At 45.9% G+C, this 25,247-nt stretch overlaps 1 protein-coding gene across 2 annotated transcripts in view; it reads right to left on the bottom strand.

The window, feature by feature from the left end:
- Nucleotides 1–25,247, bottom strand: part of VPS33B (VPS33B late endosome and lysosome associated) — a 792,141-nt gene that overhangs the window by 632,658 nt on the left and 134,236 nt on the right. For both annotated transcript variants that reach the window (XM_086958170.1, XM_086958171.1), the window contains exon 6: nucleotides 12,535–12,602. In XM_086958170.1, coding sequence (XP_086814296.1) covers nucleotides 12,535–12,602 — 68 coding nt within the window. The remainder of the gene's footprint in view (nucleotides 1–12,534; nucleotides 12,603–25,247) is intronic.

Raw genomic sequence — 25,247 nt, 5'->3', positions numbered from 1 at the left:
TGGCGACTGCCCTCCCCGACAATTATACTATAATGAGGAGAGATAGAATCCTTAGGAAAGGTGGAGGGATTGCGATTATTTTTATAAGAAGCTATTCATGTAAATTGGAGGAGTTTGCTCTGGCAGACTGTGAAGCTGCCCTTTTTAAACTTACCCTTTCTCCCCAGTCTACCCGGGGCACTGATTTACCATCCCCCAGGACCGGCTGGTTCTTGGGTGTCCCTCCTTCCTTGGCTACTCAAATTGGCTAATTTTACAGTTTTAGGCGACTTAAACCTTCATTTTGAAAGTAATGAATGCTCTGCAAGTAAGGCACTGATTGCAGATCTTTCTGCGTTGAATCTTCCTCTTGTAATAACATAGTTGGTCATTCATTAGACCCTATTTTTTCTAATTTGTCCGATAGCAATTGTCCTCCTGCACTGCCTTTATGTTGGTCCGATCACTTTGCGGTTAAGTTTCAATACATAACTCCACCAAAATTGGCCCCATTGTCACCTGGTATATCGGTTCGGTCCAGGAACTGGGTAAAACTGGACATAGAAAAATGTAACCAATTATTGTTAAGCAATGTCCCTTGTCTTAATTTTATATCACTTTCTTCTTTGGACAGTATTTATAATTGGATCGCCACTGCTTCTAATGCATGCCTCCCACCTTCTGTGAAAAATTGTAATAATCACAGTCCTCCTGCTCCCTGGTTCACAGAGCAGTTAAAATCTGAAAAAAGTAAGTGTAAAGCCATGGAAAGAATTTGGAGAAGGAATTATTCATCCGAATCCAAAAGTCTTTACAAAGCTACACTGAAAAAATACCATGCCTTATGTAAAATAGCACGAGCTGATTATGTGTCTTCCACTAAATTGGGGGCAAAGAACTGTCCTTGCACCATATTTTCTATGGTTAAGAAGTTAGCTGGCTCAGATACTCAACCTAGCCCGCCTGTTCTTGATGAACTGCAATGTAACACTCTCGCTATCTTCTTCATAAATAAAGTAGAACAAATTTACCTGACATTAGGGGGAACCAGTGTGGTGTTCCCTTCTCTGCCTAGTCCTGCTCCTGTACCCACTGTGGCAGCTGAACCTTTGTTTAAACTAGAGAAGTGGCTACCTCTGGATATTGATTATTTTATAAAAATCCTGGCAAGTATCAAATCAGGCTCTCCCTTCGACCGTCTCCCTGCTTCGGTGCTCCTGCAAATGGAACAGCCCGCTTTGAGAGTGGTTATGGAGCTACTTAATGCCTCTCTAAGCGAGGCAGTGATGCCATCTGTCTGGAAACATGCAATGGTCATGCCTTTACTGAAAAAGTTTAATGCGGATCCTGCTAAGCCGACTAATTTTAGACCTATTTCCCTACTCCCAGTGTTTTCCAAAGTCTTGGAAAAACACGTGAACATCCAATTGTCTATGCTTGTGGAATCCTCTAATTTTTTGCACTACTCCCAGTCGGGCTTTAGAGCAGGGTTCTCAACTGAGACCACCCTGTTGGGCATCACGGAAATGTTACGCCAGCTTGTTTCCGGTCCAGGGAAGACATGGCTTGGCAGTTCGGGCTGTACTGTTCCCATGAGGCACAGGGTCAGACTGATTTGCATATAGCTATGTCTGAACTGGGGTGGCTGAGTGGGCTAAAGAACGGTGATGGATTAAACCCAGATCTTTTGACTGGGAGTGAGTGTTTGATTGATTCAGATGCTCCGTCCATCACCACCCCCTTTTGTACCGCTTTTGGCCGCCATAAGTGTGCTAGGGTATGCTCAGACGTGAGTCCCTTGCTCACTTTGCCACTGGATTCAAGCAAGCCGGGCTGAAGACGGCTGGAATGCCAGAAACTGGTCCTCCGAAGCTTGTTTCCGGTCCAGGGAAGACATGGCTTGGCAGTTCGGGCTGTACTGTTCCCATGAGGCACAGGGTCAGACTGATTTGCATATAGCCATGTCTGAACTGGGGTGGCAGAGTGGGCTAAAGAACGGTGATGGATTAAACCCAGATCTTTTGACTGGGAGTGAGTGTTTGATTGATTCAGATGCTCTGTCCATCACCACCACCTTTTGTACAGCGTTTGGATGCAGGCGATACAGTGGCCCTTACATTATTAGATCGGAGCGCCACATTTGATACGGTTTCTCATACCGTATTAATTAGGTCTCTACATGCTCTGGGCATTTCTGGATCGGCACTTGGCTGGCTGGCCTCTTTTTTATCTGAGCGGACATTCCAGGTCTTCTCCTCCAGGGCCGCCTCAAAGTCTTACTCTTCTCCATATGGGGTGCCACAGGGCTCAAATTTTAGCCCACTTTTTTTCAACATTTATGTGCAACCTTTGGCAGTGATCGCTGAAGAAGCAGGGCTGGCGCTTTTCTCATATGCCGATGACACTCAGATCATCTTTTCCTTATCGGCTGACAAGAGTTCGGGTCCTTCTACACTGCAATTGGGCTTGCGTAATATTGCATCGTGGATGCAATCTAACCTGCTCAAGTTCAATGGGGGAAAAGACGGAAGTCCTCATTTTTGGTAAACATATAGACCATTGGGACCCTCAACATTGGCCTGTTGAAATGGGGCCTTTACCTAGGCCCTCCGCTCAGGTCCGCAATCTTGCCTACATTATCGACAATAAATGGTCTATGAAACAACAGGCAGTACAAACTGCGGCCACCTGTTTTACCATCCTTAAATGGTTAAAGAAAATCATTTGGATGCTCCCTGTTGCGACCCAAAGAACGGTAGTCCAGGCACTTGTAACATCTCGCCTGGACTATGGAAACGTCCTTTTTTTGGGTGCAAACAGGGATGTGCTGAGCAAGCTTCAGGTGGTGCAGAATTCTGCAGCCAGATTGCTGTGCAGACTTCCTAGAATGTCCAGCATGTCTAAAGCCCTGAGAGAATTACATTGGCTCAGAGTGGAAAATTGTACAAAATTCAAAGCCCTGTGCTATATGTTTAGAATCAAGAATGGTTCTGCACCCAAATACATGCAATAGATCTGGTACGTCTCTATCATCCCGCCCATCTGTTACGTTCCTCCACAGAAGAGAAATTCGAAATTCCCAGGATTAAATTGGTGAGAATGGGAGGTCTTGCCTTCACTTATCTTGGACCAACCCTGTGGAACTCTTTACCTGATGTGATGCGGAAAGAGAATTTGTACCCCAATTTTCTCAAGCAATTAAAAACGTGGCTATTTAATCAATAATTCTAATCTAGGTATTCAGAGACTCTTTCAGGACCTGCGCTGGGAAACCCTTGTTGGGTAGCTGTGCGCATTAGAAAAATAAATTAACATAACATAACATATTGGGGTATCTTTCATAGATTCACATGCCTGAATCAGAATAGCTAGCAGTAAGCCCAATAATGTTGTTAGCGGACGGTGGGAGACAGAGTGTATATACCCCATCCCATCCGGGAAGGTTAGAAAATACCAGAATATATAGAAAAACATTTTCAAATGAAGTACTCATAGTACATTAACATACTGAGCAGTAATATCCATCAATTAAAAACTGTAAACATCATAGAGAACATGTTCGTTTGTACAAAATGAATGCAATATCAGAGACATTATAATTCTAACCTTAATGAAGAACATGTTGAAGAACAGCCTGTCCCACTGCTGCATCATCCTGCGACGTAGACTGTAGGCAGTAGTGCTTTGTGAACGTGTGGACATTCTTCCATATAGCAGCACGACAGATGTTCTCCAATGTAACACCAGCAAATAATGCTGTAGAAGCCGCCATAGTTCTGGTGGAATGCGCTTTGATCTTTCTTTGCAAAGGTTTGTTGGCTTAATCATGACAAAATTGAATAACAGAAGCAATCCATCTGGCTACAGTTGCTTTCGTTACAGCTTGTCCCAATGTGGCTTGACCATAGGCAAGCAATAAATGATTGGATAGCCTAATATCCTTTGTTTTCTGGAGGTAAAATTTTAGGCAACGTTTTACGTCAAGAGAGTGTAAAGCCCTTCTTGCCGGCGTAACTGGGTCCGGGAAGAAGGTTTTCAGCTTTACAGGCTGATTTAGATGGAATTGAGATGGTACCTTAGGAATGAATTTGGGATTTGTTTGTAACATGACGTAATCTTTAGTGAAATGCAAAAAGGGTTCCGAAATAGTGAATGCCTGAATTTCACCAACTCTTCGGGCTGAAGTAAGAGCTAATAAAATTGCCACTTTCCAGCTCAAAAATTTGAGCTCAGCCTTGTGAATTGGCTCAAATGGTCTCTTCATTAGTTGAGATAAAACTGTGTTCAGATCCCACTCCGGAGGTGGTGGCCGAATCGGAGGAAAGACTCGAAAAAGTCCTTTTAAAAATTGCTTGATAAGTGACGAAGAACAAAGTGATGGTTTGTTAGAGCTCTTTCGGAATCTGGAAAATGCAGTGAGGTGAACTTTGAAAGAGAACACAAGACCCGCTTTGGCCAGAGATAGAAAATAGGGAAGGATATCCTCCGGTGGAGCCTGGATTGGATGAACATCATTCGCCTCGCACCAATGACAAAAGTGCTTCCACTTTAAGCGATACGTCTTGACTGTACTCCAGGCACGGGATTTTTCCCGACAGTCCTGAGATATTTTAAGATCCTTAAATTCTAGAAGTCAGGAGCCAGGCGTGCAAGTGAAGCGACTGTGAATCTGGGTGTAGTATCTGACCTCCCTTGTCAACATTCTGAGTGTTGGAAGTACACGAACAGGGTGTTCCTGTGATAATAGGAGTAACTCTTGGAACCAATACTGTCTCGGCCAGTGAGGAGCAATCAGGATGAGACTGCAATGTTCTCTCTTCATCTTTTGAAGCACTTTCGGTATCAATGGTATTGGGGGAAAAGCGTACGCATAAATCCCTGACCATCGCATGGACAGGGCATTCCCTCTTGATCCCCGTTGAGGGAATCTGCTGGCGTAGTAAAGGCATTTGCTGTTCTCTCTCGTTGCAAACAGACCTAGAGTTGGCTTGCCCCAAACTCAAAAGACCTTTTCCACCTGCTCCTGCTCCAGCTCCCACTCGTGGCATCCTGAGAGAGACCTGCCGAGTGTGTCGGCCAAAGTGTTTTGAAGCCCCTTGACATGCTCTGCTCTTAGGGTTATGCAGTGTTCTGCAACCCACTCCCACAGCTCCTGAGATTCTTGCGATAGGGAGAGTGACCTCGTCCCCCCCCTGCTTGTTGATGTAATACATGCTGGTCGTATTGTCGGTGTGGACCAGCACTGAGGAGCCCGCAATCCTCGGAAGGAATGCTTGCAGAGAGAGAAATATGGCTCGCAATTCCAGACTGTTGATGTGTTTTTGCTATTACTGTTAAGACCATCGTCCTTGAATCTGTAAGTCTTGGAGATGATCTCCCCAGCCCTCCATGGATGCATCCGTTGTTAGGACAAATTCTGGGGGAGTAGTCAAGAACGTGAGGCCTGGAGACAATTTTGCTTTCAGCGACCACCAGTGGAGAGCATGAATCATGCGCAATGTCATCCTGATGAAGTCGTCGAATGATCCTACGGCCTGTTGCCATTAAAGGTGCAGTTCTTCCTTCAGAGGCCTCATCCTGAGCCTTGCCAAAGGAACCAGGTTTATTGCAGACGAGCACATCCCCAGAAGAGAAGTGAATGTTCGGACAGAAACTGACCTTCTTTATGATATTGACTTCGCTACTTTTTGCAGCCTTAGTTGGCGATCTTCCGATAAGAATGCTTTGCACTGTATGGTGTCTAGCATTGCCCCCAGAAACTGTACCACTTGGAGGAGATGCAATTGTGATTTTCTTGCGTTGAGCGTGAGTCCCAAACTGGAGAAGAGATGAAGGCATTTCCTGACAGCCTTTTTTGTAATCTGTTCCGAAGGACCCTTGAGCAACCAGTCGTCGAGGTAGGGAAAGACTTGTATTCCCGGAGACCTCAGGGTTGCAGAGAATGGAGCTAGGCATTTCGTGAAGATCCTTGGTGCTGATTTCAGTCCGAACTGAAGCACTTTGAACTGAAAGTGGACGCCAGCCACTGTGAATCTTAGATATTTTCGATGTTTGGAATTTCTAGGGATATGGAAGTATGCGTCTTCAAAGTCCAGAGAAGCCATAAAGTCCCCTTCGTTGAGACAGCTTAACACTTCAGCAAGCGTCACCATCCAAAAACTTCTGCTTTTTCAGAAACTTGTTGAGGTTGCGAAGGTCGAGAATCGGGCGCCACTTCCCAGATTTTTTCTTTATGAGAAAGAACCGAGAGTCGAACCCCATCCCTTTTTGCTAAACTGGAACTTTCTCTTGTGGGGCATGTTTAAGGCTTCTTTGAAAAGTAAATGAAGACGAGGGGGAGGAGGACCCTTGGGCGGGGTCGTAGGTGGAATCTTTAAGAATTCCAAAGTGTGAACCTTGTATACACGGTCAAGGACCCACTGAATCTGACGTGATATGTTGCCACTGTTGAAAAAAGCTGAGATCTTTGCACCCACATGGAGGGGGAAGATTTTGACTGGCGTCCGGCTGAACTCGTTGTTTTCTGTTTGAGTCTCGGCCTTGAATGTTCGACTGTCTTTGTCCGCCCTGACGAGAAAAACTGCCCGAAGAAGGTTGTTTATATGATGATTGGTAGTAAGGCTGTTTATATTGCGATTGATACTGCCTGTTTTGTTGATTGTGATAATTTAACCTAGAAGAAAAACCACGCCCTCTCGAGCCTCGGAAAGATCCTCTTTTGTATTGGAGAGTACCCAACGATTTGGCAGTGTCTTTGTTGGTCTTGATAGCCAACAAGGCGTCATCTATATGCTTCCCAAATAATGAGTCGCCGTCATAGGCCATATCCAGTATTTTAGTTTGTACCTCTGGCCTAAACAGTGTTGCTTTAAGTCATCCCTGGTGTCTAATTACCGCAGCACCAGCCAACTGCAGAAAATTGGTATTAGCAATGTCAAGAGCGCAGTTGATAATCTCGGAAGCAGCTCGTTCATCTTCCAGCACAATCTTCTGTGCATCTTGCCGACGGTCTTCAGGGATGAGTTCTATAAACTCTGACAAATCTGACCACATCTGGCGGTCGTATCGTGCCAAAATTGCCAGGGAATTTGCTGCTTTGATGGAAGATGTAGCAATAGTAGAGAATTTCTTTCCTATAAGATCCAATCTTCTACCCTCCTTATCAGGCGGAGTTGATATCTGCTGAGCAGCCTGTGATATGACTGAATCCGGTGTGGATGTCCTAAAAGGCAAGATGGAGTGTCTGGAGGTGCTCAGTATTTTTTCTCAATCCGTGGAAGCACCGTGGGTATGGAGGCAGGTGTTATCATTATTTTAAGACCTTCATTCCAAATTAAGTCTATGATTGGAATCGCTCTTGTAATTTTTCTGTAACCTTCCTTAAAATCATGCAAAAAAATAGTCAGATTGCGCGATAGTGACTGGCAATTTGAATCTTGTTGCAGCCCGTTGCATGATGTTGTGAAACCCGCCAACATCCTCAGGAGGAGAATCAGATGGCTGAGGAAAAGGAGGTGAGGGCATGGGAATGATGTAGTCATCCCAGGGGTTCCCATCAGCATGGTCTTTGAGTAATTCACCTTCCTCCCTTCCATCCTCGTCCGAGGATGAAGTATCTTGATACCCCTGTGATGCTGTTCCAGAGGGCTGCCTTGGTGAAGTAGAACTTCCGCCGGTGGTAGTGGTGCTGGTATGACCGCGGGTGTGGGAGGTACGACAGGAATAGTCGTCTCAGGAAGAAACCTTTGCCGATAATCAGCCAACATGGCCTGTAGTTCTTGAATCAACGAAGGAGGAAGATGACTTGTCTCTCCTTGACGTGGAGCTTTTTGGGGCTGTCTGTGATAAGGTGTAGACAGATCCTACTGATAAAAATGCTCTTGATAATCTTCTTCCTCGTCATCCTCTCGGCATTTTATTTGTAATTCTGAGGGATGGTGAGCTATACCAAAAGGACCCTCATCCTCTTCGTCATCAGACTCGTCATCCACCACATATGTCTCCAAAATATGTGATGGCAATAATGGAGATATATTGCTATAGTCTTGTCTGTGATATGTTTTCAACTGGAAGGGAGTGTAGGAAATAGGCGTCGTCTGAGATACTGGAGGAATCGCTGATGACCAACCCTTCGTCGACTTTTAGTCATCAAGGGGGTCTTTGTCGTCGACGGGGTCGCCTTTAGCAACGGTGTCGTGGATGACTGGGTCATCGACGGTGTTGTCGTCGGCGGGCTCTTCGTCGACGGGCTAGTCGTCGACGGTGTTGCCGTGACAGTAGATGCAGTCCTTGTGCTGATCAAATACATGGACCCTCTTCTTATCACAGGTTCTGCAGGCTCTAAAGAGAGCTTTTTTGTCTGACATCTTGATGACAATATGAAGAAAAACTGAGTAGGCACTCAGAGAGACTCCCTTCCAAACGACGTACGGTGAAAATCTGAGGAGAACTGCCTCTGCTGGGAAGGTTCTAGAGGGTGCTGGCAGCTGATTAGAACCATCTTTCGGTTCTTTTCATATATTGAGGTAGATAGGCTACTACGTTTTGGGCCTTCTGGACCTCCTTTCTTCTTAGCCTACTACAGTTCTTACTAAGGCACTGCTTTTGTATATATATATTTTTACCGTGGGACTCCCGCCTTCGGCGACGGGGAATGATTCAGGCATGTGAATCTATGAAAGATACCCCAATACTGGATAAGCCGCAACTCCAATGGAAACTCAAGGAGCCCATAATCACAGAAATGTTGTAATTGCAATATGTGGAGGTGGGTAGCTACTTTCACTGTCTTTTCACATAGACCCAACAGAGGCTGGTATTGATGAAAGAGCAGTATTTGTATGATGCCCGGTGGCGGCAGCAGTTTCACGCATCATGCAGGCCTCTGGGCAATAATCAGCAAGGGCAATCCTGCTCAGTCTCAGCACCAGCTCCCTCCAAGCTGGATCTCCAGTGGGTTTTCATCTTCGGATGTTGCAGCATTCCAACCAGACCAAAGTTTCCATATCAGGGGAGGCAATGTTTCCTGCTGTGTGTCAGTCCAAATATCGGGCAGCAGCAGTACTCGCCTTTCAGTCAATGGCAGCGATGCTAGATTACACAATGTTGCTCCTTAGTTGATTGTCTCTATGGAGATAGATTTGGGAACTGCTCTTGAAAACCCCTCCTAAGCTGGATTGACTCCTGACCTTGCTTCGTCTGGCAGACAGCTTCTAATGAATCTTCCTCACACTGGGCTTCTTCTCCCTAGACAGTTTCTCCTCTTGCAGGGCCCAGCACTCTTCTTCCATCTCTGAGCAGGCAAGCAAGTGTCTAGGTATTAGGCAGACCCCCAGCTCCTACAGCAAAAAAGTGCAGAGTTGATGAGCTATTCCCTCACCTCTGGGAAACTGGCTGCCATCCAGACACCAGCCCTGGTCACACAGCAGCTCTTGGAGTACTCTGCGGAGCATCCACTGATTGCTGATCATGGGAATTTGGAACTGGAACAAAGTAGGGTTGTTTGGGTCCCACATTTATACTCATTTTCAGGCAGGCTAAGTGGCCAAACTGTCTAAGATTTCAGAACCGGTTTGGGATGGTTCTCTTTCAGATATAATTCTCTAGCTGTAGCTCAGACACATCTTTTGTGCTATGTGATGGCACTCAACCAGGTAGCTACAAGCAGGAGTGTCCAAAGCAGTGGCACAATAAAGTATAAGATCTCTTCGCTTGGCTGTTGTCAGACCTCCTGATGCAGTATTCTGGGACAGAAAAAAGGAATGCCCTGCTAGATACTTTCTTACCTTTAACAACAGAAACTGCTGATCCACTCTAAATGGCAGTTCTCAGAAGAAACAATCCACAGACCTTTGCTAACAAGAACTTCATTGAAATTCTAAGGGTAACCCTATCTCAATAGGTCCTTACTTAGTCAGGAATTCCACCCTCCAGTCACAGAGATGTAATGAATACACTGTCTGTGTAAGCTAGATCCACTCTCCATCTTGTGCTATTAATCAATCAATCATTCAATCTGGATTTATAAAGCGAAGCTAATCACCCAACAGGGTCATCAGGTGCTTTAAGAGCTATCCAAAATGGACCCAACCTCTGGTCCCAGTAGTCAAACTCTCACCACACACAGTCTTATTATACCATCCAGCTACATACATGCACTTGACACACACAAAACATGCCAACACAAGGGTCTGGAAGACACGTTAATGTGGAACTTTAGAAGAGTGTGGTCAATAGACTGACACAAGAAAAAAATCTGGTCAAGACTATTAATTCACAAAACACAGTACACTGCCAACACCATTTCATGTAATCAACCCAGGGCATGAATAGTAGTCCCATGTGAGTTATGGGACATGGTTAGTGTGCCCTTTAAGTTAAAAAAATAGGTCTTGGATCTTGAACAGGCCTAAGGCATCCATAAAACAGGTCTTCTGATCTCCGAACCTATTCTGATTCAGAGGGGTGCCTGGCAGGGATGCCCCCTGTCCCCTTTGTTTTTTTCCCCACCATTGAGCCACTAGCAGCCGCCCTCCGTAAACATGGACGAGACTGGAGAATACCGCTTTGGGACGGTCTGCACTCAATCTAGTTATAAGCGGACAACTTACTCCAGTATCTTTGGCCAAATCATGACTTTTCCCTTTACTGCCACTATGCCTGACCCTGCTTTAGGCTAGGACTGAGTTTAAGGAACTCTGCCATGCTCAGCGGAGTTCCACAAGCAGCGGTGAGAGGTAAGTTGTGCTGCTCTCGCTGATTTTTAGCACCAGGTGTTTGTCCCACACTGTAAAATCAGCGCGAACGGCACCAGAGCAGCGCAAGAGGGCACAACTTTCTGCCGCTCGAGCAGATGTCCTACTCGAGTGGCAGGTTTCTCAACGTGAGCTATGGAAACCTGCAGCGACCGCCCGTGTTGAGAAATCTCGCCAGGAGGTGGTCTTGCGTTGGCTATTCTTCACTTGCCAATTTAACGTTGGTGGGCCACGAGAGAGGAAAAACTCAGCTCCACTCTGCTATGCAGAGTTTTTCAGAACTCCACACTCTACACGGTGTGGAGAAACTCCACGAGCGGGACAGAGTTTACTGGCAAGACCTATTCTCCTTACTGTCTTAACAATGCTCAGCTGACACGGAAACCTGTTACGTTTCGATATTTGGCAATCCGTGTCTTTTGTGAGACCGCAGACTTGTTTGATGGCAATCTTACACTGGAAGTCTCATTGTTGCAGGTGTAGGTGGGGTTTTGGAGATCGCCCCCTCTTTCCTTTGTGGGACAGATAGCCCTTGTTAAGATGGTGATGCTGCCCTGTCTGCTTAATTATTTTGCTAACCTCCCCCTTTAAATACCATAATACTTATTTCAATCGGTTGAAACCTTACTAGGGAACTATTCTGTCACAACACATGCTGCAGGGTGGTACTCCATAAATTGTATTTGCTGACCACCGAGGATGGACTAACTGTCCCAAACTTTGATCATTACTACTTAGCCTCCCAGTTACAGTGGGTGGCCCGATGGATGGTGGGCCTCCAGTTGCTGGACACTTCCACAAGTGATCCTGCTTCGAGGCTGACTTGTATACTACATCTCTTTCACCCCTGCTAAAAAAAAACATAGCCGGGTCCCATGCTGCTGCGTTTGGTGCACCATTGTAATAGATGTAGTTTATGCCTCACTAGTACAAATCAGCCCTATGCTCCAGCCATGCCACTCTTGGGCATCCCCCGGGGAGGACAGGTCACCTCTTTGAGCTTGACGCTTGGCACAAGGTAGGCCTCTACACAATAGATGAACTCTACAGCGATGGCTCTCTTTCACCCTTATAGTCTCTGATTGAAGATTAATGTCTCACCACTGGTCATTTTTTGCTCTACAACTCTCTCCTTGAGACACTGGGTAAACACTGGGGAATTATGCACCAGGAACTTCCAATACACCTCACCCTCCAATATCTTCACCTTATGGGGACGGGGCATCATCTAACACGCTAGTTTGCTGAATCTCTGAGGACAGACACAGCGCTTCCACTTGTCCCTTTGCGTCGCACTGGAAAGTGGACCTGGCTTGATCACGTTCAGACACAGAGTGGATGGCCATCCTGGAATAGCCAGCCCTTGTCCCACGTAACACGTGTTTCCGCTTTATTTAATACTATCTACTTCACAGAGCCTATCTCACCCCAGATAAAATAAATCGCTATAACCAGAACACTGATACGGTTTGTCCCCGCTGTGACCTATCTGATGTTGATCTCATACACATGCTCTGGGCCTGCCCTTCCCTCCATCGTTAGTGGTGGGTGTGACAACATGCTTGAGCAATTGTACATGGATATCCACACTAGGGGGGTATTTTCTCCCCACTTCCCCCCTACCAATTTAATTTGCAGTTGAGCAGTTTGGCGGGAACATTCCCATCCCAGAAAATAGCAATATCAATATCAATGTTTCGAAAAGAGGAATAACAGCATAATAATGCAACAGGGACAGGTACTGTTTCAAAGGCAGTGATGTATAACTAATATCAAATGTAACTCGTCACATGCAACTCACCTTTTGAGGGCTATAAATTATTTTGTACTTTCTGGTCCTCCTTGCAGTCTTATCAGCATTGACAATCCCTTAAAATACATAAGCATACAAACATATTTGTGTCTGAATGAAAGTCGAGATTAATGATACTAGTGAAAGTAAGGGAACTGGTAATCAAAGTAGACATGTTACCCCAAATGTTTGGGATCACAACCAGAAGATTTTATAAGTTCTAAAAGGAAACTGCAACATTTTCTTATTGTCTTTCACCCCTGCCAAACATTTATGCAAAAAAAAAACATACACTTTACAACAAGCTAATACTTATTATGAGCTCTTCTCCTGCAAATAATATGAGTAAGATGTATTGCCATGATTATTAAAAAGTCAGCAAACAAAGGGAACTTAAGGGTGAGCCCTACCTCAATCATATTTCATCATACATACCTGTCCTATTAGTTTAATTTTCACCCAAATTATAACTAGATTATTTACAGACTACCCCTTTTAAATATATTTCCCTGAGGCCTGAAGTAGGAGATTTCTCTTTCATTTCCCATCTCGGTAATCTAGGTATTAATTACCCTTGGTCATATCTGGGACAGCTTGGGATCTCTCCCTTTGTGGTTCAGGTTGTTCCGGGCTCCTCGGAGGAGATGGTCCCATTGGAGTGGATTCCTCCGATTCAGGATCTGGGTCTTTTATACTATCTACTAATGCTTCCAAGGTACTGCCCCTCTCCCCTGACCCAATCTCCCGATGGTCATTTCTTAGTTGACCCTCCCCTCGCATCCAGCCCATCTTTCCAGGTCTTTTTCCCATATTGAGATTCGAGGTCCTTCAGCGCCTTCCAATGCCTTGTTATTTTATTTTAGCTAAAAAAATAGCTAGGTCCTGAAACCTGCTAGTGACCCATGATTTTGAGGTGTGGGGAACAGGCCCAAGAGGCAGCGGTGAGGGGCGCAGGGAACTAACTGCTCTATAATGGCCTCAATTGTGTTTGCAATTTCTTCTGGAGGCCCTGACGTTTCCGTCCCCCAGTGTTCTCGGATCGCTGCCACCTCCCACCCCACCCCCCCATGGAGAAGGTCCAGGTCTTCCCTAAATTCTTCTAACTGGAGAAGTTCCGCATATCTTCAGAGGTCTACCAGTTGAACTGTCCCGCTTGTTCCCAATCCCTAAGGCCCTCCCACTGTCCCCCATGTGGCAGTATTTGTAGTATCGTTATTGGGAGATCAGGTGAGTAAGGGATCCGAACATGTGTTTTTTAGGAGGCATTTCCTCCAGCAGCCCCATACCACTTGTACCTTGCCTGTGCAGTCAAGTGCTGCTCCGCCTACTCTCAATCACATTCTCAATAGTGCGGCCAAATCTTGTGTGAAGGGTCCAGTTTTGCGTGTCTGCATCTGTTGATCCGCCACCCACTGGGCAAACCACTGTAGTTCCCCAGCCAGGTAATATCTTTCAAATTACAAAGGACTGCAAGGCCCTCTTCCCCAGTCTAGCACGGCATGGTTTTCAGGGCTACAAGTCTATGGCCAGGTCACTATAGAAAATTAGACGTTAGGGAATGCAGGTCGGTATGCCATTTTGTCGGTATCAATATTGGCAGTACTGTAAAAAATATAACATGTGTGGTAGCACCACCATTTTTAGGAGCGTCACCCTCCCAGCTAATGACAACAGTAATAATTTCCATAATTCCATACTGGTCTTCAAAGACTGTACGGCCATCCCCATATTTCCCTCTAAGAGGTCAGGTTGACAGTGGTATATTTTCACTCCTAAATACTCCAAGGCACCTGGGTTCCCATTGGAGATTTCCCAGCCCAGTAGGGAGGTCTCCATCTCTTATCAATTGGAAAAGTCTAGACTTCTGCCAATTCATTTTCAAACCCGACATTTCCCTAAATTTGGTAATGAATTCCTTAGCCCACTCTGTATCTTTCCGGATGGGTCCATTCCAAATATTTTTGATAATCAAAACAATGTATTTGTTCTATTTGCATGGCCACCTTCTCCAGGGTGCCCCGGTCTTCATTTTTCTAGGGCTCGAAGTGCCTGATCTGCAGTCTCTAGGGTTGGTGTACGTCAGACTCCCACATAGGTTGCCATATATCGACCACTAACTACTGCCTTAAAGGCATCCCATTTGCTCAGTCTGCATGAGGTTGTATTGACTTTTTCAAGTAATTCGAAATGTGCCCTCTGATGTTCTCAGGAAATACCTGATTCTCCAGCACTTCTGGTTTAAGCTGCCATGTTGGTATACGCTGACGTGAGTGTCCCCATTGTATATGTAGGAGAGCTGGACTATGGTCTGATACTATGCATGTTAATTATTCTACAGTATGGGTCAGGGCATGTATGTCTGTGGATCACAGGAAAGTGTTCAGCCTGACATGGAGATTGTGCCCAGGGGAGAAATAACAGTAGTTCCTGATCGTGGGGTGCGAGTGTCTCCAGGAACCTATTAGTCCCTATCTGCTCAGCCAGTTTTTAAAGGCCCTCGCTGTTCCGTGTACTGGAGCCTCTCTGAGCTGGGGGTGTGAGCAGTCCATCAAGGGGTCAGCTATGCAGTTAAAGACCCTCCAATGATTATGGTGTGAGGAAGGTAGGTAGTCCGAGTGTTCGAGAACCCCGCCATGAAACTCCCCTGCTCTGTATTGGGTCCATAGGTGCTAACTATTGCTACATCTCTGCCATCCAATCTGCCTGTGACTACCACATATCGGCACTCTGGGTATATCATATTCTTTGTGCACTGGACTGGGACCCCGGCCATAATCCAAATCATCAGTACAATGTATAAGATGCCTGACCTCGCCATCTACGCTTGAGTGCCACCCTTCCTTAGCTGGTAAATGGGTTTCCTACAGTAAGGCTACATGAACTCCACGTTTATCCAAATAGGAGAATATTTTGTATCGTTTGGGCATAGTATGCATTCCATGTGATAACCTTATATGTTTGGAGGCCAACGACTAAAGAGAGTCAAAAGAAGCCCAGAGGTACCCCTCCAGCATTGTGCCCTTTGTTCATATATGTGGGAGCCCTTCTTCACATACTGATATATAAATTCCTGGCATATGATATCTGCAATCCCCTTAACTACTAAACCTATAAAACCCCAACTCCCCCACCCCAGGACAAGTGAGCAAGCCCCCACATCCAAACGTAACTGTGCAACAATAGTACACCCACTCTCTCCCACCAGGTGAATGGTTCAAATCTAAGGAAACCCAAACCTGCGGAGTCCAGTTCACCCACCAATCCCATTTCTGGGCTCATTCCTGGCATGTGTCCATTTCCTCTCACAGTCCCTCATTCTACTTGCGGTAAGGAAGAGAAATCAGATAATCTTGCCTGCTGTTCTGGGGGTGACTGTTGGCAATTCCTGACTAGATGACCCTATCATACTGGAGCTGTGGTAGGAGTCAGAGTCTTTGGCATCATCTCCAGTTAAAAAGGATGCTTTGCCTGTTCCAGATACACTCAACGAAGCGATCGCCGCTAACCACCACTCTGTCCGATTCCTGTTGAGCTTTAGCCCGGGAATGGGCTGCTATGGTTCTGTTTCTTTCTCCCCACCAGCAGCTGCTCCCCTTGTACGTTGTTCTAGGGACTGGGAGCTTGCTACTCAATTCAGTCCCATACCGCCAGAGGTGAATTAAAGAGTTGAGTGCCACTTTGAGTCACCACTCTGAGTCGTGCGGGAAAGAGCATTGAGTATTGGATTTCCTTTTGACTTAGTTTTTTCTTCATTGCTAGGTAGGATGAGCGTTGTTTCCAAACTTCTCTGGAGAAATCAGAGAATATTCTGACAATGCTATTGTCCACTATCAAATGGTCTTTCTGTCGGGCATACCAGAGCACCTGATCTCGATCCTTGTAAAATAGCAAGCACACCACCACAGGTCACAGTGTGCCTCCAGGAGGGTACTCAAGGGTTCTCTCTAGACCATAGTAAGGGGATAAGCCTTCCATGGCCCTCCATTCAAGAAGCTCACTTGTGCTTCCAGAGTTGTCAATCTGTCCGTTGTTGATGTTAGGGTCAGTTTCAGCTCTGCTACTTTGACCTCTGTTACAGTAGTCCGCTCCGCCAACCGGCAATAGTCAGCCCTCAGGAGTCCCATATCTTCTAGTATGGTGTTGATCTTGGTTTCAACTGCTGTTTTGGAGGCCGCTATAGCCTGAAGAAAGTCCTGTAGCATTGGGCCCGCATCAGGGTCGCTTTGCAAAGGACTGGTAGGGGCCAACTGGTTAGTGTCCTCTGTGACTGCCTGATTCTGTGCAGAGGGTTCGGGATCCTGCTTCCAACCAGTCTTCCTCATTTTGCCAATTGTGGCGGAGGGAGGTGGAAGGGGATTTCCACCGCCAATAGGACAAGTCAACAAGGGTCAACTTCCCTCCCGGTTGTTCAGTGCCAAAGAAAGGGGGTCAACTCAGATACCAGGCAGGTCACCCTTCGTAATGTCCAGCTTCAATCTAAAGCTCACTCAGCCCAAGGATCATACTCAGTGTGGTGCAATACGGGCGCCCAGGTTCTGGTCACCGAGCAGTGATGTACTTGCCACTGGTGTGTGCCCCGCAGATAGGATAGAGCCCTCCTTCAGTTCAAGTTCCCCTCTCAGGGTGATTCGTGTGTTCATATGACTTCCACTACCTTTGTCTGTTTTGTAGCCTGGGCATTTCAACTGTTTCAGTCGTATCAAAAGTGATTATGCCAAGGACTCAGCATTACAAGCCTACGCCAGGGCCAGTGTAATTTCTATTGTCCTGCCCCTTTGTGTGTGCCCTGTGTCATCTTTTCCCTTATGGCACTAGGCTCCCCCTCTATCCTCAAGATGGTGCTCGAACTACAACATCAGATTCACACGGGGCGTCACATCTCACCAAGGGGGGGGCAGTCAGAGCAAGGGGGGGGTACTCCATGCAGCCGCCGGCCTCTTCCTTAAGGAACAGCTCAATTTTTCAAACTATCCCACCTGGCCCGGGGCAGCTTAGGCGCACTGTGTGCCGACCGGTTTGCAGGCCCTTTAGGCCCCCACTCTCCCCTCCGCTCACAGTCACTTTCCAGTTTCGCAACTCACCACAGCTCCACCACCTCAGGTCGATGCTCCTCATGATGGGGAACGTTTCTGCTCCACTAATGTCCCTCGCCCGGTAATTACAGTAGCATCATGCTAGTCCGATGGATGCACAGTCCTCCGCTGTATAGGCAGGGTGTTCAGTCTGCATCTTAGGATGCACTCCATGCTTTCGTCTTCAGGTGGTCGAACCTTCTTGTATTCCCTCACCTTGCTGCTACTTTAACTCTGGGCATTCACACCTTGCTGCTTCTTTCTTGCCCGCTGCTGCACCCGCTGGCTGTCTCCCTCCCGCCGCCGCAGTCACCACCTCATAGCGACCGCAGTGTGGAGGGGGACCCTGGACCACAACTCCCAGCCTCCCCAGCGGCGGAAGTTGTCATTGTCACCATCGCGCCTGGAGGCACATAAAATCAAGCGCAGCCCCCGCGTCGCGGCAACGCGCGCTGGCTAAGCCCGGGCAAAGGGCCGGCCGTCCAAGGCAGGACAAGACTGGGCTGGCGCCACCCCCCTAACGTTCACCTTTAAGCTGGTAAGGTTATACAGAGGGACTTGGAACAAACTACATCGTGTGACCTGGGGTGTTTCGCAAATTAAAACCGTGAAATTACCTACCACCTACTTCTTGACTGAAAATGACCCACCACCCTGGGAAGGGAAGGAAGTCGGCAACTAGTATTACGGGGGGTAGCATTACAGGTACTCTTGATGATTTCATCACAAGAGCAGCTGTTGTGCTAGAGCGAGAAATAGCCCTTACTGAGAAGCGGCTATCTTTGGAACTTACAGGCTCCAAGCGATCCTCCTTGGGCGATATAAGAAATGCTGTTACACCAGATCATATTAACAGTCAAAGACTTAGTGCGATTAGCTCTAGCTCTGCAGGGAAAGGCCTAGATGAGTGTCATCCCATAATTTCTGTGAATACCACGGTGAATACCACATCTTCTGATAGCCTATCTTCTGAGGATTTTCACCCCATTGTTCTGACCAGTAAGAATGTTCAGGCTGCGAATACACCTAAAAATATACCTATATGTCTTAAACAAAAGGGTAAAAGAAAGAGGGGAGGGGACCGCCAATTAGGCAGGAAACCAAAGGTACCGAAAACTACAAATAAATTGATAAAGCTAATGTATCATCTGGAACCCCCGCCACATGTTTGCCTATACCAACAAATCCTATACCTATCATTAGTCTCCAGCCATTAATTTACACTTCCGCCGCACCTAGGGATGCGGCATGTACTACATCTCAAGTGGAGCAGTTGTTTAAATCATTCATGCTCCCCCTTATTGAGAGACTAAAAATAATAAATGATAAAATGGATAAACTTCACAAGGCAACTGCAGAGAACACACACATGTTGGCAAACGTAACACCTAGTCTGAAAAACGGAAGTACCTCTATAGACTTAAACAAAAATCCCTCCCTCCACCACTTGCTTGATTCCTACCAGTGTACCGAATGAAATGGTGTTACTTAAAAACAAGGAGGATGTGATGAAGGGAGGCTTGGGCAAAAAAGCAGTCGTAGAGGGAAATGATATGACTTGTACACAGAATACCCCTTCATTAACTTTATCAGCAACACAGGATGAGGGGGCAAAATACCTTGTTGAATCTACTAAAAATGTGATTACTCACCCTGTAATTGATTTACCCACCCCCCAATCCTCACCTCTGGTGCTGGTGTTAGGAAACGTCCCACCGCTCACTGAGGGAGTTAAGGAAGACTATTATCAGTTAAGAAACAATGTTGTACACTGGCTGTCATGTAACACTATGGAAGGCAATATGTTATAATGGCCCGAAGGGTGTCTTGGCTGGGCAGGTCGAAAAAATCTAAAATGGGCGATTGTATTGTGATCAATTTTAACAGCCCAGTGCCCGTAGAAAGGATACTAAGGGAAGCTGTGTATGGTGGGGGGTCCAGGGGCTCGGGCATTGAGATATTACCATTGGGATTCTTCTATGGGGCATCAAATCGAGTACAATCTGACATCTGGAATGGGTGGCAACATGTCAGGACACCCTATTATAGAACACAGCAGGGTTTGGGTCTATCACAGGTGAGGCCACCAGGTGAACCCAACTGGGGTGGACAGGGGTTGCACCCACTTTTTGAAGGGCCAAATAGATTGGCAGCACTCTCTGGTCTCAATGAGTGTGACTGACTGCATGGTAATATCAAGATAGCTGCCAAAGTTTATAATAGAAGTCATGGCCCGCCTCAAAATCAGAGTACAACTCAGATAGTGAACATAGGTGATCAGATAGAAAAGGTCCCAATAGAAGCCCAAAATGCGCCTAACTTAATGTTGGAGAAAGCTTTCCTGTTTCCTAATAACGCCTTAGATTATAAGACAAATAGAAACATCTATGTAAATTTGATAAGCCCCTGTATTGTCCAAGTCAGTCCTGAAGCCGATAATTGCAAAGTCGTGGAGGATGCAGCATGTGTGGATGCTGCTGAAAAAAGGGAAACATCTCTGCCCCCTATTGGTAATGTTTGTGCTCCGCTAGCTAGACCATCACTATCCCGAGGACACGTGAGGATTGTTTCATGGAATATTTGTGGCCTGGAGAGCAAAGTTTCTAATTTTGTTTGGGGGGAGTTCATACAGAATTTTGACTTATTGTGCATCCAGGAAACTTGGCTTTTAAATGAAAAACACTTGGATGGCTTTAATACCTATCATATCCCAGCGGTGCGCTCCATCCATAGCAGACATAAAGGGGTTATCTGTGTATATGTGTCAAACTTGCTGAGGGTCCAGAGAGTCAAAATGATAAAGTGCTCCCCTCATTATTAAATGGTATCTATAATATTACACTCGGGCACAGAATTGTTGGTAGTAAACTTCTATAACAATATTAAAAATGCTGATTTCTTAGAAGAGATTAATCATTTCCAGGAAGATTTAAATTATCTAAACTTAGTAAAAGGAAGAGACGTAATTTTGGTATGGGGAGGGGATTTTAATATTAGTGTATGTAATCTGAATGCCTGCAGAGCACGGGAAAATGACTGGGAAGAAAGTGGCGATACGAATCATCTTGTACATACAGACAGAGGGGGGAAAAAATGACATAATGGCCACATTTGATCTTGGTTTCGCAAATATGATGTGTGTGCCCCGAAGATTAAATTTAGCTCGACCTTTATAGCAAGGGGCTTTCAATCTGTTATTGATTTCATTATCTTCCCTATTAGATACTACAACTGGGTGGAAAAATTTGTGATTCTTGCAAAACGGCCTTAGTGATCATTTGCCCCTTAGTTTGTATTTAAATTTACCTGATTGCAATAATTCCGCCACTATTGAGTCCCTGGCGTGGTCTCAAGAAATAGTATTGGCTCATCAAAATGGCTTTGCATTAAAATGGGGTAAAATGGACCCAACAAAAATAAATGCTGATATTATATCCAAGGCTCTGTCATCTATCCTGGCTTGCCTATATGAGGAATCCACAAACGCTGAAATCTTGGATGCCTATTGGCAGGTAACTGCAGTTATTCAAGACTCCCTGACCAGAACAAACACTAAGAAAGGTAATAAGAGTAATGGTTGGTTTGATTCCCAATGCACAAAAGCTTACACTCGCCTTAAAGCTGCACTTAGCGTTAATCCTAGGGACCATGGATTAATTAGGGCTTGTAGAAAGACTTATAATCCTGCCCGGACCCTTAGGAAAAAAGAAATAAAAGACCTGGCTTGGCAAAATCTGCTGAAGGCTTCGCAACTCAGAAACTGTAAATTGTTTTGGCAGACTATAAACGCTCCTTATTTTACTAAAAAAGATATTGCAAGAATTGAAGTTGCCATAGATGAAAGCACGTGGATAGACTTCTTCTCGAACGTATATAAAAAAGAGGAAGGGGACTTGGGGATGCCAGTAGAGGCCAATGAGTTGGGTGTACAAGAGCAGGATCATTTCCCGATAGCCATTGAAATTCTATTTGAGGAAGTCCTACTTGCAATAAATAACGGCAAAGGAAGTAATCCCCGGGTCCGGATGGGATCCCAAATGATATCTTTAAGTTGACCACTGAACTTTGGGCCCCAATTTGTACACGTGTCTTAGTGGCCTGTTGTGCCAAAGGATTTATTAAAACCTGGTCCGAATCGGAAATTATACCTATTTATAAAAACGGGGTAAGAGAGAGTCCAGTAAATTACCGGCCTATATCTCTTCTGGATTCTCTCATGAAGATCGCAGATAGGGTGGTCCTAAATAAACTACAAACTTGGGCAAAGGATAACAACATTCTGAGCCCGGTTCAGTATGGCTTTAGGGAGGGGATGGGCACAGTGGAGTAGGTCCTTAATTTTGTGATGATACAAGGGAAATATACCCGGGCAAAAAAGAGGATGTCTCTACGCCATATTTGTCGACCTCACAGCCGCATTCGACTGTGTGGATCACGTTACGCTGTGGCAAATTTTGGAAGAAACTAGGGTGGACCCTGGTATTGTGCTCTTCCTTCGACAGCTGTATACAGGTGCAACCGCGAAGGTGAGATATGGGCTGAGGGGAGAATGCACTGGGCCTTTCCGCATAGAGAAGGGTGTTAGACAGGGCTGTGTTCTGGCTCCATTTCTCCTCTCCATATATACGAACGCTTTGGAGGGGGAATTGGAGACCAGTATAGTTGATTCCCCAAGGTATGGGAAAAAACAGGCTGTCTCCCTTCTCTATGCGGATGACGCTGTGCTAATGGCCAGAACTAAGATAGGCGCCCAGAAGGCACTCACTAAATATACAGAGTTTATGGAATCAAGGGGTTTAAAAATAAATGCTATAAAATCCTTTGTGATGATGTGCGGGAAAGGAAGGGTCAAATGTAAGGCTATTAAGGTGAATGGCCTCTCAATTGAACACACTAAAAACTTCTCTTATTTGGGGGTGCTATTAGATGGCTCTGGCTCATGGGGTCCAGCGGTTAAGAATAGGACTCTCTTGTTTAAACGTTCCATCGCAGCATTAATGAATTTTGCCACAAAATTTGGGAAAAGACCCCCTGAAATTCTTTTAAAAATATATATATGGCAAAATGTAGAAGCATTACACTTTACGGGGCATGGAATTTGCATGGAATTTGGGGCTTTCAAAATGTAGCGTCCATCCAAATAGCAGAAAACTGCTTTTTAAGAAATTTGCTAGTACTTCCTCAGGGTACGGCAGTTTTAAACTGTCATACAGAATTAGGTATGGATTTTATTTCCGACCTTATAAAATTGCAACCAATCTTACTCTGGCAGAGAGTATGGGCTTCAGAAGCGTTGTCCCTTAACAGGGAAATTATTAAGGATGCTATGGCCCTAGATAACGCAAAACAAATTCCATGGCTAGAGTACGTTAAGAAAACGTTCATTGATCTGCAAAGGCCGGAATTATATAATAACCCAGAATTGATTAATGGATGGTCTAGAAAAGAACTAAAAAGGTTATGTATGAATCATTTTGAGATATTAAGATGTTCGGGTGAACTTACCAAAAGAACTGTAATTCAACATCAAATGACCCTGGCCTTTTATGATAACCAACCCTATTTATCTTTATGTACTATGGGCTTTGATCGTTTTATTTTGACTAGGTTTAGATTTGATTTATTTCATCGCCTGGTAACCTTCCCGACAAAAAACGATTGGTCTAGGAATTTGGAACTATGCCCATGTGACAATTTATCATCTCAATCTACCTTTCATGTAATCCTATTCTGTAAGCACTATGAAAATGAACGAAGAAGATGGATTAAACAATACTTGAGACAGGGTTTTTGGCGGCAATGTCGACCAGCGTATTTAAGCTTACAGCAATTGGAAAATGGAAAATGTATCATGATCATGATTGGTTTTTTAAAAAGTATTCTGACGAAACAAAATTCTATGATTTGATAATTAAAAAACAAAAAAAGTAAATGCTTTAGATTGACAATGTACCAATTTAATATTATTTTTGAATGTCTTAAAAATTTGAGTGTTATTTATCATGAAATGTTGTATATATATTGTCGCTTTTATGATTTTTATCTACTGTTAAAATCGAATAAAGCAAATCTGAATATGAGGTGGTCGACACGGCGTGCAGTAAGCTGGCCTGGTCTGCACTGCGGGCTGCTCAGTGCTGATGGAGCTGCAAAGCGGCTGGGGTTAGTTCGCTCTCTTACTCCCCGGCGGCAAGGCGCAGGTCACAGTCGTCGCAGTCTCTCCTCTCCTCACTGTGAGGTCCCCAAATGTCGGGCGGGTCCGCTCCCTGTTGTAGCGCGGCAGGGCCACGTGGACAGTAGGCCGCAGCAGCACTTAACAAAAGGTACGACACACTAGTTTCACTATATTGGCCGGAAGACCCCGAGCGGTCTTCCGCCGTTTATTTATCTCCTCGGGTCGAGCCCACCCTAAGGGCTGCATGCATGCGTGTTAGTTGATACATTGTAGGTGAGAGGCCGGGTGGCTCTCTACATCCCTCCTTTCTTTTAGTACCAGACCGTCAGGCCCTCCGGATTCATGGGAAGGTGCATTCAAAGTCTTTCTGTCTTTGACTTGGTGCAGGGTTCGGCCGGAGACCATACTTCTGGCTCCGGGAGCTAGAACTGGCTACTGCGCTGGATGGGGTGTTCACAGATAACTCAGGTGCTTCATCAGGACAAGCAGACCCAGCCAAGGGCACGGCCTCTTCGCTCACTTGACGTGAGCTCCTCGGCGACGGACTTAGTGTTCCTGGCGAAACTGGTGGGGAGAGACCCAGGGTGGCCTCTGAATACTCTGACTCTTCGGGAGTCATTCTCGCAAATCTTCTTGAAACTGGATACGTTTCTCAGAAAAGACTGCTGTCACCCCTGGGCAGTGACCATGGTCCCTTGGATGCCCACAACGGTCCATTCCTCCGGCTCGTAGTGTGTCCGGAACTTCCAGGCAGGGTGCCTGTCTTTGATCACTGCACGGTCTTTCACTCTTAGCTGGGGCTCTTGCGCCCGGCGGGTATCACTGGCCTTGCAGTTTGTCGTCTTCCTTCTGGCCTGAACTGCTTTGTTGTCTCGTTCCGACGGCTCCCACGTCGGGTCCGACGAGATGCTGTCTTGCGGGGCTGTTTGAACAGTAGGTGAGACGGCGCGCACTTGGTTGTGCTGTGGGCGTCTGTCAATAGGCGCCAAGGAATTGGTCCAGAGCCACCTCTGCGTCTACCCCTTTGTCTACGGCGATGCGCAGTGCTCGGTTAAGTGTTCGCATCAGACGTTCCACCTCTCCGTTGGCTTGAGGCCACAGCGGAGTGATCTTCCTGTGATGAATCGCTTTGTTCTCGAGGTACTCTTGGAATTCCCGACCCTGGAATGGAGGTTTGTTGTCCGACTTGATTTCGTGGGCAGTTCCATCATTGCAAATATCTTGTCTAGAACTCTCTTTACATGTATGAACGCTGTTGACGCCACCACCTCCACAACAGGGAACTTCGAAAAAGAGTCTACCATGACCAGTATGTGATGTCAGTCGGGGAAACTCCCAAAGTCAAGGCTGATTTTTGCCCAGGGGGTCTCACTGGGTTCTTCGGTAATCACTGGCGCCGGCACCGGATCTCCCCCTGTGATTATGCAGGCATGGCACTGTCTAACCATTTCTTCCACCATGGAGTCCATTGCTGG

This window comes from Lissotriton vulgaris, chromosome 2_1 (assembly GCF_964263255.1).
Source record: "Lissotriton vulgaris chromosome 2_1, aLisVul1.2, whole genome shotgun sequence".
In the NCBI taxonomy this organism is placed as follows: Eukaryota; Metazoa; Chordata; class Amphibia; order Caudata; family Salamandridae; genus Lissotriton; species Lissotriton vulgaris.
The sequence above is the reverse complement of the archived record's forward strand: the minus strand, read 5'-3'. Positions and strand labels throughout refer to the sequence as shown.